Raw genomic sequence first — 14,898 nt, forward strand, 5'->3', positions numbered from 1 at the left:
ATCTTATGAAAAATAAAATAGTAGGTTTTTCATCTTTCATTTGCTGGCAGTTTTCATTTAAACACTGTTATATTTTCAACATAAAGTACTTGATGCATCTGTATCTTATTCCTGATATTTTGTATGCAAACATGTATTTTTTGCCTAGCTGACTTCTGTCCTACATTTAGAATTTAGTTAAATGTTTCCTCTAAGAAACTTAGCCATTTTCCTTATTTTTTTTCTCTACGTCTCCTAATAACGCTCATAGCATGCATCACAGCACCTCTTCATTTTTTCTGTGTGTAACTTCTTTTTTCATATATGTCACATGTGTAATCTATTTGTATACTCCTGACTTACACATACATATTACATTTTAAATATGAATAAATGTATATTGCATGAAGGATTTAGAAAATAAATACACAAAAAATTCTACCAAACTTTTCATAATGAACATTTATTCTCACAATAGAATAATTTAAATGGTTTCCTAATGAAGATGTATGAAGGAAGAGTTGTTCCAAACTGAAATAATTTGTCATTTAATGTTTTACTATTTGTTGAATGATGATTTTTTTCTACTATTAAATTAGTTTCAATTAATTTCCTTTACTTTTTAGAGAGTTTAAGGTTTACAGAAAATTGAATAAAAAGCCAGAATTCCCATATAAACTTTCTCTGCAGAATGAATATTTAACAATTCCACCTGAGTTAAGCTGTGTTGTCGGTCACAAAATCGCGTCACCACATTTATTTGATATATCCTAAATTTAAAAGCATATATCTAATATTTTTTTCCTGTATGGTCTGCGTATACCATACTAAGTAAGTTTTTTTATTTATTGAGATATAATTTTCATACCATATAGCACACTCTTTAGAGAGTATTAATCTCTGGTTTTTGACATTCCCAAAAACCTGTGCAATCATCACTACTATCAAATTCCAGTATGTATGTAATACATATACATATTAAAGAGTATGGCAATTTAATATGACGATACAATCAGAGAGTCTTAATTCAAAAGGAACAGGACTACTGAATGGGGCCTGATCCAATGACACAGGACAAAACCAGTGTGACTTCAAGTAAGGTCATCAGGTAATCCAAGGTTGTTAGTCTCTCTCTTGTACTCTTCAATGAATCAAAGTTTATTCCTTTCATAATATTAAAACTTAAAATCCTATTGGAAGGCACAAAGTCTTCTTTCAAGCTAGTAAATACCTGTAATAAATAACAGTTTCAGGTTGGGAAGTTGATATCAATTTGTGAAAATATATACAATCCTTTCATAATAATTCTGAATATGACTGGAACAACTTGGAGAGAGATAATTTGGATACTGGAAAGATTTGTGTAATCAGCTCTTGCATGGAAGAAGCTCAGAAATTTAACTGAGGCTCTGAGGTGAATGTTCCAAAGTCAGCACCTATTAGGACCCTAAATAAGTCAGTGACCTTAAATAAGAAATATAGAATTAGATTAAAAACATATTATTTTATTTCTCTGTCAGTATGTCTCTGCTGACTAGTCTGAATATCTCAAGCTGTTTTTATTTACCTTTATTGTCCCATTATTTTTGTAAATAAGTGTCACTGATTTGTTTTGTCTGGTCTTCAGCACTGTCTTCTCTTAAGAATTTTAAAAAAGAGGCTCATTTTGGTTCCCAGTCCTAAAATGAAACCAAAGTTTGAGAGTTATTTTTAGATGCTAAACCAACTATTAGAGAAAAAATCTTGTATGTTCTGAATGATAGTGAGCTTTCTTTTCCAACCTTGTCCCCAGTGAAATTTAACACGCACTAGAGATTTGTGAAAACCAGTCCCCAGGTGCATCCTATAGTATAAAGCATTCACCCTTCACTATCTGAAACGTCAGAACATTTTATCCTTTATGGCTTCTCTGCGTATTATCACAGATTATCCCGGGTAAGTCATTGGGGATAGAGATTCTGCATTGATTATGAGAAACTGGAGGGTTGGCTTCAAAAAGAATGTGTATGCCATGTCATCCAATATAGTTCCAGGATGAAAAAAAAATAAAAGCTATACAGTCTTATAGTAGTTGAGTATTCAATCACTAGGGATATGTATCCCATGCTTTTCACAGCATTTTTTAATCAGTTAACAATACACTTGGTGACAAGTTGTAAAGCAAGTTTCAAAAAAAAAGATTTTTGGAGAATATCTGTGTTGATAGATGAATGGAAAGCCTGTTTGTTAAAAGGTCAGGAAATTAAACATGCTCAGACTGGAAAAAATGCAGGAAAAAAGATACCCATCAGGTAATTCTGTAGAAATGCTCTTTCACATAAAGGACTCATTTAATATCTCAAGATATTTGTGAGAAAAAGATAAATGTGCATTGATTAATAGCTGTCATTTATTGACAGATCAGTGCCCCTTGTGATTCCTTCCAAATATTTAGATGGATTATATCATGTAATACAATCACATCATAATTTGTTTCTATCCATGATATTTCTTTATAATAAAGAAACTAGACAATGTAAAATTTCATAACTGAGTACAGGGCAGGCAAAGCTAAGTAGGACCATCCAGGATTTAAATTCCGTTGAGTGGCTTCAGATCCTTGACAATTGACAGCCACGACCCATGGCTAATGTGTATCATTGGAGCATATATTTGAGACTTTAAAATTTTTCAAAAAGAGGCAATTTAAGGTTCATTTTAAAGAATACCTATTTGTCATCTGGAGCTTTCCTAAAACATGATAAGCTATTTCAGAAAACAAAAAGAGTCCTCTGTATTCACTGGAGTACTTGAGACAGAAATCAGTGGATGAATGAGATCAGTGGAGACTTTCAAGAGGAAATATTCCTGAGATTGTAGAGAGTATGAGATTAGAGTCCTGGATTCCTTAAATCTTTTAGATCCTGGGATTTGGGTTGATTTAAAATTGGAGTTGTAAGGAATACTAATAATTCCGATTTGATGCTATAAGATGACTGAGATTTACCCAGGCTTATGAATTTCAAGAGTTTAAGATATCTTTACTCCCTTTCTAAACACACAGAGTGTCTTTGAGCTTGTCTTTTGTCATTCATTGCTGTAAATCTCAAACCACACACTTTTAACCTCATCTCCTCTAATTTCTGCTACGTAAGACAATGAGTTTTGCATATTTTCCATTCTTATTATTCTTTTGCTGTACCACATTACTTTACGATATATTTATGCACTGTCACAAGTGTGTTTGTGACTAGATCCCTTTACACTTAGCTGCCATGTTTTTCAAGCCATTAATTAACTTCCCAGCAGGTGATATTTTTTTTTACCTTCCACAGAAACCTATTCTTCAACCCCAAAATGAAAAATCAAATGGTTTAAAATACTAACTTCACATGTAATATTCAATCCTTTATATTAACCATCATCAGCTTATGAACTGATTTATATGTGATAAATGTTCATTGATATACAGCCTCACCATATCTCACAGGCTTCTGTGATTTTTGTACAAACTATCTTGTAGTGCCCTTCTCCATCTCTTTTATCTGGTTAATTTCTATTGACAAATGATTCCCTTTTATAAGCAATTTATTCTGCACATTTGGATTAAGTCATAAAACTATCAATTCTTATACATTAAAAACTGTTTTTTTTTCCTGCTGCATAAAACTATACAACAATGCTTAGCAACTGAGGTGATGTGCTATTCCTTTCACATCCAGGAGATACTTGGTGATACCTGAATATATTTTTCATTGCCAAAACAAGAAAGAGCTACTTACATCCAATGTTTAGGAAAGAAGAATGTTGCTAAACCTTCTACAATGCAGAAAATTACCCCAAAACAAAAAATTGACCTGAACTACATGTCAGCTGCACCAAGGTTATCAAACCCAGGGCTTCCCTGGTGGATCAGATAGTAAGGCCTCTGCCTGTGATGCAGGAGACCCAGGTTCAATCCTTGGGTCTGGAAGATCCCTTGGAAAAGGAAATGGCAACCCACTCCATTACTCTTGCCTGGAAAATCCCATGACAGAGGAACCTGGTAGGCTACAGTCCATGTGGTCACAAAGAGTCAGACATGACTGAGTGATTTCTCCTTTTTTCTTTTCTTTAGGAAACCCTGCCCTTAGAAGAGTATCATCAGGACTCATAACGTTGTGTCAATGAAAAAAGTAATCTAAGAAGTGGAAAATTTTATTTGTGCCCAACTGAACATTGAGCTTCCCTGGTGGCTCAGATGGAGAAAATTCTGCCTGCCATGTAGAAGACCCAGGTTTGATCCCTGAGTTGGGAAGATCCCCTAGGGAAGGGAATGGTTACCCACTTCAGTATTCTTGCCTGGAGAATTACTTGGATAGAGGCGCCTGACAAACTATAGTCCATAGGGTAACAAAGAGTCATATAACAGAGTGACTAACACTTTACCACTCCTGTACAACCTGCTTCTCTTCACTCTCCACCTCTTAAAGTCTTCCTTGGTGACTCAGATGGTAAAAAAAAAATCCCCTAGGAGATCCAGGTTCAAAGAAAGTAAGGGAAAACCACTAGGCCATTCAGGTATGACCCAAATCAAATCCCTTATGATTATACAGTGAAAGTGACAAATAGATTCAAGGGATTAGATCTCATAGACAGGGTGCCTGAAGAACTATGGACAGAGGTTCACAACATTGGACAGGAGTCATTGACCAAAACCATCCCAAGAAAAATAAATGCAAGAAGCCAAAATGGTTGTCTGAAGAGGCCTTACAAATAGCTGAGAAAAAAGAGAAGTGAAAGGTAAAGGACAAAAAGAAAGATATAACCAACTGAATGCAGAGTTCCAAAGAATAGCCAGGAGAGATAAGAAAGCTTTCTTAAGTGAACAATGAAAATAAGGAGGAAAACAATAGAATGGGAAAGAGTAAAGATATCATCAAGAGAATTAAAGATACTAAGTGAACACTTCATGCAAAGATGGGCACAATAAAGGATAGAAATGCCAAGGACCTAACAGAAGCAGAAGAGATTAAGAAGACATGGCAAGAATACACAGAAAAACAACATAAAACAAGGTCTTAATGACCCAAATAATCACAATCGTGATATTATTCACCTAGAGCTAGAATCCTGCAATGTGAAGTTGAGTGGGCCTTAGGAAGCATTACTACAAACAAACCTAGTAGAGATGATGAAATTCCAGCTGAGCTATTTAAAATCCTAAAAGATGATGTTATTAAAGTGCTGCACTCAATGTGCTCCCAATTTTGGAAAACTTGACAACATTTTTGTTTGTTGAGTTGTCCACAACAGCCACAAGACTGGAAAAGGTCAGTTTTCATTCCAATCCCAAAGAAAGGAAATGCCAAAGAATGTTCAAATTATTGAACAGCTGTACTCATTTCACATACTAGTGAGGTAATGCTCAAAATCATTCAGCTAGGCTTGAACAGTACATTAAGTGAAAACTTCCATATGTACCAGCTGGATTTAGAAAAGGCAGAGGAACCAGAGATCAAATTGCTAACATCTGTTGGATCATAGGAAAAAGCAAGAGAATTCCAGAAAAACATCCACTGTGCTTCATTGATTTGGCTAAAGCCTTTGACTGTGTGGATCACAACAAACTGTGGGAAATTCTTCAAGAGATGAGAATTCCAGACCACCTTACCTGCCTCCTGAGACATCTGCATGCTGGCCAAGAAGCGACATTTAGAGCCAGAGATGGAGCAATGGACTGGTTCAAAATTGGAAAATGAGTACATCAACTCTGTGTACTGTCACCTTGTTTCTTTAACTTATATGCAGTGTACATCATTTGAAATATTGAGCTGTATGAAGCACAAGCTAGAATCAAGATTGCTGGAAGAAATATCAATAACCTCAGATATGCAGATGATACCACCTTAATGGCAGAAAGTGAAGAGGGCCTAAAGAGCCTCTTGATGAAGGTGAAAGAAGAGAGTGAAAAAAATTGGCCTAAAACTCAACATTCAAAAAACGAAGATGAGGACATCTCGTCCCATCACTTCGTGGCAAATAGATGGAGGAACAATGGAAGCAGTGACAGATCTTATTTTCTTGGGCTCCAAGATCACTGCTGATGGTGACTGCACCCATGAAATTGAATGACAACTGCCTTTTTGGAAGAAAGCTTATGACAAACCTAGACATCTTATTAAAAAGCAGAGACATCACTTTGCTAACAAAGGTCCATCTAGTCAAAGATATGGTTTTTCCAGTAGTTATGTATGGATGTGAGAGTTGGACCATTAAGAAGGCTGAGGGCCAAAGAATTGATACCTTTTAATTGTGATGTTGGAGAAGACTCTTGAGAGTCCCTTGGGCTTCAAGGAGATCAAACCAGTCCACCCTAAAGGAAATCAACCCTGAATATTCAATGAAAGAACTGATGCTGAAGCTGAAGTTTCAATACTTTGGCCACCTGACGGGAAGAACTGACTCATTGGAAAAAACCTTGATGATGGGAAAGATGGAGGGCAGGAGGAGAAGAGGATGACAGAGGGTTACATGGTTGAATGGTATCAATGACTTGATGGACATGAGCTTGAGCAAGCTCTGGGAGATAATGGACAGGGAAGCCTGGTGTGCTCCAGTTCATGGCGTGGTAAAGAGTCAGGGATAACTTAGTGACTGAACAACAAATTGAAGATTATAAACCAGGAACATCATCTCATAAAGCTCTGAGAACTGTACCCTCTATTAGAAGTCACAGCATAGTTATATAAAATTTTTGAAACAGAGAGATGTACTTTAAGTGATGTATTATTGATAGTTTACAGTATTCACATCTGCAAGTACTATTTGGTTGGTTGTTGTGACCCCTTACAAGATCATGAATCCCATTTTCATGCTCCCATTACACAGCAACCATTAAGTATTCCAGATTATCTATTTCATGAAGAATCCATGACCCTCAATTAGGCAATTCTCATATTAATGGCAGCTATGTGAAAGTCACTTAGTCATGTCAGACTCTTTATGAACCCATGGACTACACAGTCTATGAAATTCTCAGGCCAGAATACTGGAGTGGGTAGCCTTTCCCTTCTTCAGGGACTCTTCCCAACCCAGGGATCGAATCCAGGTCTCCTACTTTGCAGGTAGATTTTTTTACCAACTGAGTTACCAGGGAAGCCCAAGTATTCCAGATTATCTATTTCATGAAGAATACATGAGCCTCAATTAGGAAATTCTCATATTAATGGCCATTATGGACATTTTAAACCCAAGAAACAGCCTGTATTTCAGTCAAGTTACATTTTTGCCCATGCCCTACACCCCTGAGCCATTAAGAATGAGTTCTCTTGCCGTTGCTGCTGCTGTTTCCCTTATGTCCTAGAGATTCCCTCTCCTCTAGGTATCTTATACTACATATAAAAGAAATTTTTTAATCTTTGATTTGAAATCTTTAATTTTTAAGCACATGATAAATTTTATGTAACTCAGCTTTTAGAAATATAGGCAAAAATAGTACAGTTTTATTAGAAATGTAAAATGTAACAAAGAAGTTTTGCCCAAATTTGCTAAGCACACATGGATTTGAATGACCTTTCCTTCAATTCTTACTTCACCTTCTCATAAAGGACTACCAAACTTACATAAAGACAGATTGCATTGATTGGTAGATATACATATTATGCTTTTGAATTACAAGAGTTTCTACCTCTGTCATCTTTAATAGGGAATTTTTCATTCTAATATACTAATCAGAGATTGTGTATTTGCTGGTCCAAGCCAACCGTGCCTGATTTAGAGACAACTTAGAAAAAGAGATGCTTCCCAAGTGGTCCTAGTGGTAAAGAACCTGCCTGCCAATGCAGGGGACTCAAGAGATGAAGGTTCTATCCCTGCGTCAGGAAGATCCCCTGGAGGAGGTTATGGCAAAACACTCCAGTATTCTTGCCTGGAGAATCCCGTGGACAGAGGATCCTGGTAGGTATAGTCCTTGTGGTCACATAGATTCGGACATGACTGAAGTGACTTAGCAAGCAGCCAATAGAGAAAAAACAGACTAGTAAAGCTGTTAACTGAACTATGTAATGTGGAGAGAGTCATTAAATTCTGATTAAAATGCAACTTTCACACAATATAAACAAGTCTATTTTCTTTGCCCACAGGTCGGGAATGAACTAATAGTCAACACAGCAGTTTATTTCCCAATTCAATTATTTTTCAGGTTTTAAAGCGTTGCCCAGCTCTGCACATAACATTTTATTGTGGTACAAGAACTGTGATACTGTGTCTGTGGATGTCTTTCCTAAAAACAGTGATGTTTCTCTGTTGACCTATGTTTTATCCTTTACATGTAAATGAGACTGATGATATTATCCAAGATTTCTGCATAAATCAGAAAGACTCAATATGATGATTTTGGGCAAAACTAGGAAGATGGAAAGAAAGTAGAATTGAATGAGAAACTTGGGTTTGCATCAGGAGGCTCAAGGATTATGTCCATTTCCAACGTTACAATCTTCATGCCTTCTGTGTTGACCCTTATAGGGATCCCAGGCCTAGAGTCTGTGCAGTGCTGGATTGGGATTCCATTTTGTGCCATGTATCTAATCACTATGACTGGAAATTTCTTGCTTTTGATTATCATCATATCAGAACACAGCCTCCATCAGCCCATGTATATTTTCCTAGGCATGTTAGGAGTCACAGATATTGCTCTCAGCACAAGCATTGTGCCCAAGATGCTTGGAATCTTCTGGTTTCATGTAACAGAGATATATTTTGATTCTTGCTTGCTTCAAATGTGGCTCATCCACACATTTCAGTGCACAGAATCAGGCATCCTCCTAGCCATGGCCCTGGACCGCTATGTAGCCATCTGTTATCCACTCAGACATGCTGCCGTCTTCTCTCACCAGTTAGTCACTCAAATAGCAGCTATGGTAACACTCAGGGCTGCCGTTCTTGTAGCACCATGCCTAGTACTGATAAGGTTTCGATTACAGTTTTACCATACAACAGTCATCTCTCATTCCTACTGTGAACATATGGCTGTTGTGAAACTGGCTGCAGAAAATATCAGGGTCAACAAAATCTATGGTTTGTTTGTGGCCTTCACTGTTGCTGGGCTTGACATTGTATTAATCATGTTGTCCTACATACAGATATTCATCACAGTTTTTCGTTTGCCTCAGAAGAAGGCTAGGTTGAAAGCATTCAACACTTGTGTCGCTCACATCTGTGTCTTCCTCCAGTTCTACTCCCTTGGTTTCTTCTCCTTTTTTGCACATAGATTTGGTTCTCACATTCCTCCTTATATTCACATCCTCTTTTCTAGCACTTATCTGCTGGTCCCTCCATTTCTTAATCCACTTGTCTATGGTGCAAAGACCAAACAGATCCGTGTCCCTGTGGTAAAAATATTTTGTTCAAAAAATTTACTGTGAGAAAAACGTTTATGTTTACCTTTTTGTGAATAGCAACACTATTTCACAACACGATAAAACAACAAAAAGTCCTTGTTATTGAAAATGCTAAAGTTTTGTATTTAATTAATTTTTTTCAACTTGCCAGCATGTTAGCTATTAGCTATTAGGGCATGAAAGCAGTCAATAGGATTGTGGATCTTAGCTGGATAATGAGAATGAGAAACATAAAGGAGGAAAATAGTGAATATTTCTCTTTTAAATTTCTCTTTCATTTTTTTTAGTACCTGCTTGAGTCCTCTTGTAAATATCCAACTCTGGAAAGATTCACAAATTATGGATCTTTCAATGAATTTAGATACACCCAAGGCTTAATGTTCTGCAGTGTCCAGGTACTCAATAAATCTAGTTCTTGATTTTGTTTCTTTGTCATCTGGGTCTTCTTTAAAAAAAAAAAAAAAAAAAAAATGGAGGAAGCGTATGTTACTGTTCTTATCAAAAACAAAGCAAAACAGAAATTCTATTTTTATGTTAGTAATGAGAAAATAAAGTCTGAAAATTTCAGTATATTTTCAGGGTCATTCAGGAAGTTACAGGCACAAAAAGCATGAGCAGTAAAGTGCTTGATTTTCCACAACAGTACTTTTTCTGCTGTTTTCATCATTTACTTTTTATTAATTCTTCTAATGTTATTAAAATCTTAGGTCATTATAAATACTATGCTACAGAATAACAGCATAATGGCAAATTTGACACAGCGATTAATTATATTGGGTTTATAAACTTTGTAGCCTTATATTTCTTAGCAAATAAGAGGAAAAGAGACACATGACAATGAGAGAGAAATGGCTGTAGAATGCATGAATAAATCTCTGGATTTTATAAGAAATTAAATACTTAGAGGACCAGAGTGTCAGTCTCTCACATTGTGAGAAACATCCAATCTTCATGAGAATTTTATTATCTTGACTCCCCTGGGTCCAGGTGTGGAAAGTCACACTATCTACTCTCCCAAGATCAGGGAATAAGGAAACTACAGGACAAATCATGAATGTCCTTACTCTCTGAAATGCTAAGATTGGAGCAGGAAATAGGAAAATCATGGGCAGGAGAGATGATAGTCAGTAGTAGCGGTAGAGACAAATACAACTTAGTAAGCCTTGGCAACTATTAGTAACTTAGTGAATTTTTCTTCAGCTTTAGGTTTTAACTACAATTCTGAGAAAACAGAAAAGAAATTAATTCTATATTATCTTCTCTATGAAATGGATACTAAAAATTGATCTTTAATTTATAGCCTAAAGTTTTTATCCTAATATAGCAAAGGAGATTTTAGCAATTTGGGAAACTATTCCAGAACAGTTTTCAGTTAACCATAAGTAAAGGTGTACATTAGGGCAGGTAATTTGACAACACTAATTAAAATTTAAAATGTGTACAATCTTGGGTGCCAGGAAACCTCAGTTCAGTTCAGTTCAGTTCAGCTGTCAGTCATGTCAGACTCTTTGTGACCCCATGGACTTCAGCACACCAGGCTTCCCTGTAGATCACCAACTCCAGGGGCTTGCTCAAACTCATGTCCACTGAATGGGTGATGCCATCCAACCATCTCATCCTTTGTCATTCCCTTCTCCTGACCCTACTCTTTCCCAGAATCAGGGTCTTTTCCAATGAGTCAATTCTTTGCATCAAGTGGCCAAAATATTGGAGTTTCAGCTTCAGCATCTGTCCTTTCAATGAATAGTCAGGACTGATTTCCTTTAGGATGGACAGGTTGAATCTCCTTGCAGTCCAAGGAACTCTCAAGAGTCTTCTCCAACACCACAGTCTAAAAACATCAGTTCTTCTGCACTCAAATTTTTTTATGATCCAATTCTCACGTCCATACATGACTATTGGAAAAACCATATTTGACTAGACAAACCTTTGTCAGCAAAGTAATGTCTCTGCTTTTTATGCTGTCTAGGTTTGTCTTAGCTTTTCTTCCAAGGAGCCAGTGTCTTTTAATTTTAGAGCTGCAGTCACCATCTGCAGTGATTTGGAGGCCAGGAAAATAAAGTCTGTCATTGTTTCCATTGTTTCTACGTGTCATGAAGTGATGGGACTGGATATCATGATCTTTGTTTTTTGAATGTTTAGTTTTAAACCAGCTTTTTCACTCTCCTTTCACTTTCATCAAGAGGCTCTTTAGTTCCGTTTTGCTTTTTGCCATATGGGTGGTATTATCTGCCTTTCTGATGTTATTGATATTTCTCCAGGCAATCTTGATTCCAGCTTGTGCTTCCTCCAGCCTGGCATTTCCCATGATGTACTCTGTATATAAGTTAAATAAACAGGATGACAATGTACAGCCTTGATGTACTCCTTTCCCAATTTGGAAACAGTCATTGTTCCATGCTGGTTTTAACTGCTGCTTTTTGACCTGCATACAGATTTCTCAGGAGGCAGGCAAGGTGGTCTGGCATTCCCATCTCTTGAAGAATTTTCCACAGTTTGTTTTGATCCACACAGTCAATGGCTTTGGTGTAATCAATGAAGCCAAAGGAGATGTTTTCCTGGAACTCACTTGCTTTTTCTATGACCTAATGGACATTGGCAATTTGATCTCTGGATCCTCTGACTTTTCTAAGTCCAGCTTGAACATCTGGAAGTCTTTGATTGACGTACTGTTGAAGCCTAGCTTGGAGAATTTTGAGCAGTAACTTGCTACAGTGTGAGATGAGTACAATTGTGTGGTAGTTTGAATATTCTTTGGCATTGCCCTTCTTTGGGATTGGAATGAAAACTGCCATTTTCCAGTCCTGTGGCCATTGCTGAGTTTTCCAAATTTGCTGGCATATTGAGGGCATAATTTAACAGCATCATCTGTAAGATTTAAAATAGCTCAACTGAAATTCCATCACCTCCACTAGCTTTATTCGTAGTGATGCTTCCTAAGGCTCACTTAATTTCACACTTTGGAATGTCTGATTCTAGGTGAGTGATCACACTATCGTGGTTATCTTGGTCATGAAGGTCTATTTTGTGTAGCTCTCCTGTGTATTCTTGCCACTTCTTAATATCTTCTGATTCTGTTAGATCCACACCATTTCTGTCCTTTATTGTGCCCTTCTTTGCATGAAATGTTCCCTGGGTGTCTCTAAGTTTCTTGAAGAGATATCTATCATTTCTATTTTTTTTTTTTTCCCATTTATTTGCATTGATCACTGAAGAAGGCTTTCTTATCTCTCCTTGCTATTCTTTGGAACTCTGAATTCAGATGGGTATATCTTTGCTTTTCTTCCTTGCCTTTAGCTTCTCTTCTTTTCTCAGCTGTTTGTAAGGCCTCCTCAGACAACCATTTTGCCTTTTTGCACTTTTTTCCCCCCTTGGGAATGGTCTTGATTACTGCCTCCTGTATAATGTCACAAAACTTTGTCCATAGTTCTTCAGGCACTCTTTCTATCAAATCGAATCCCTTGAATCTACTTGTCACTTCCACTGAATAATCATAAGGGCTTTGTTTAGGACACACCTGAATGGTCTAGTGGTTTTCCCACTTTCTTCCATTTAAGTCTGGATTTTGCAATAAGGAGTTCATGATCTGAGCTACAGTTCACTCCCCGTCTTGTTTTTGCTGACTCTATAGAGCTTCTTCATCTTTGGCTGCAAAGTATATCATCAATCTGATTTTCTTATTGAGCATCTGGTGATGTCCATGTCAAGTCTTCCCTTATGTTGTTGGAAAATAGCGTTTTCCATGAACAGTGCATTCTCTTGGTAAAATCGTGTTATCCTTTGTCCTACTTCATTTTGTACTCCAAGGCCAAATTTGCTTGTTATTCCAGGTATCTCTTCACTCCTACTTTTGCATGCCTGTCCTCTGTGATGAAAAGGATATCTTTTTTTTTTTGGTGTTAGTTCTAGAAGGTCTTGTAGGTCATAATAGAACTGTTCAACTTCAGCTTTTTTGGCATTTCTAGTTGGGGCATAGACTTGGATTACTGTGATATTGAATGGAAATGAACAGAGATCATTCTGCCATTTTTGAGATTGTACCCAAGTACTACATTTAGTGGCCACAGGACTGGAAAAGGTCAGTTTTCACTCTAATCCCAAAGAAAGGAAACGCCACAGAAGGCTCAAACTATCAGACAATTGCACTCATCTCACACGCTAGTAAAGTAATGCTCAAAATTCTCCAAGCCAGGCTTCAGCAATACATGAACCATGAACTTCCAGATGTTAAAGCTGGCTTTAGAAAAGGCAGAGGAACAAGAGATCAAATTGCCAACATCCACTGGATCATCTAAAGACCAAGAGAGTTCCAGAAAAACATCTATTACTGCCTTATTTACTATGCCAAAGGCTTTGACTGTGTGGATCACAATAAACTGTGGGAAATTCTGAAAGAGATAGGAATGCTAGACCACCTGACCTGCCTCTTGAGAAACCTGTATGCAGGTCAGGAAGCAAAAGTTAGAACTGGACGTGGAACAACAGACTGGTTCCAAGTAGGAAAAGGAGTATGTCAAGGCTGTATATTGTCACTCTGCTTATTTAAATTATATTCAGAGTACACCATGAGAAGTTCTGGACTGGAAGAAGCACAAGTTAGAATCAAGATTGCAGGGAGAAATATCAATAACCTCAGATATTCAGATGACACCACCCTTATGGCAGAAGGTGAAGAGGAACTTAAGAGCTTCTTGATGAAAGTGAAAGAGGAGAGTGAAAAAGTTGGCTTTAAGCTCAACATTCAGAAAACTAAGATCATGGCATCTGGTCCCATCACTTCATGTGAAATAGATGGGAAACAGTGGAAACAGTGGCTGACTTTATTTTTCTGGGCTCCAAAATCACTGCAGATGGTGACTGCATCCATGAAATTAAAAGATGCTTACTCCTTGGAAGGAAAGTTATGACCAACCTAGACAGCATATTAAAAAGCAGAGACATTACTTTGCCAACAAAGATCCATCTAGTCAAGGCTATGGTTTTTCCAGTGGTCATGTATGGACATGAGAGTTGGACTATAAAGAAAGCTAAGGGCAGAAGAAACCAGATTGACATTGTCAGAAAAAGTCTGAATTTATTCTTTAAGTAAAACATGCTAATATGCCCTCAAGATTTATGACCACTTAAAAATATTTTTTTATTTTTTAATTGAAAGATAATTGCTTTACAGAATTTTGTTGTTTTCTATCAACATATGTCCTGTCCCTCTTGTAGCTCCCTCCCATCTCCCTTCCCATCCCACTGGCACAGAACCCCTGTTTGAATTCCCTGAGACATACAGCAAATTCCCATTGGCTATCCTAAAGGTAATCAGTTCTGAATATTCATTGGAAGGACTGATGTTGAAGCTGAAGCTCCGATACTTTGGCTACCTGATGTGAAGAACTGACTCAGGAAAAGACCCTGATGCTGAGAAAGATTGAGGGCAGAAGGAGAAGGGGATGAAAGAGGATGAGATGGTTGGATGGCATCACTGACTTGGTGCACATGAGTTTGAGCAAGCTTCAGGAGTTGGTGATGGACAGGGAGGCCTGTTGTGCTGCAGTCCATGGAGTCACAA

The 14,898-nt window shown here is 37.2% G+C and overlaps 1 protein-coding gene across 1 annotated transcript; it reads left to right on the forward strand.

Moving 5' to 3' along the window:
* The first annotated feature begins 8,411 nt into the window (after positions 1-8,411).
* LOC133261293 (olfactory receptor 52A1-like) lies at positions 8,412-9,362 on the forward strand. Its single transcript, XM_061439796.1, has one exon. The coding sequence runs from the start codon at positions 8,412-8,414 to the stop codon at positions 9,360-9,362; it is 951 nt and encodes a 316-aa protein (XP_061295780.1).
* The last annotated feature ends 5,536 nt before the right edge of the window (positions 9,363-14,898 follow it).

The sequence above is a fragment of the Bos javanicus genome, chromosome 15 (genome assembly GCF_032452875.1).
Source record: "Bos javanicus breed banteng chromosome 15, ARS-OSU_banteng_1.0, whole genome shotgun sequence".
Lineage (NCBI taxonomy): Eukaryota > Metazoa > Chordata > Mammalia > Artiodactyla > Bovidae > Bos > Bos javanicus.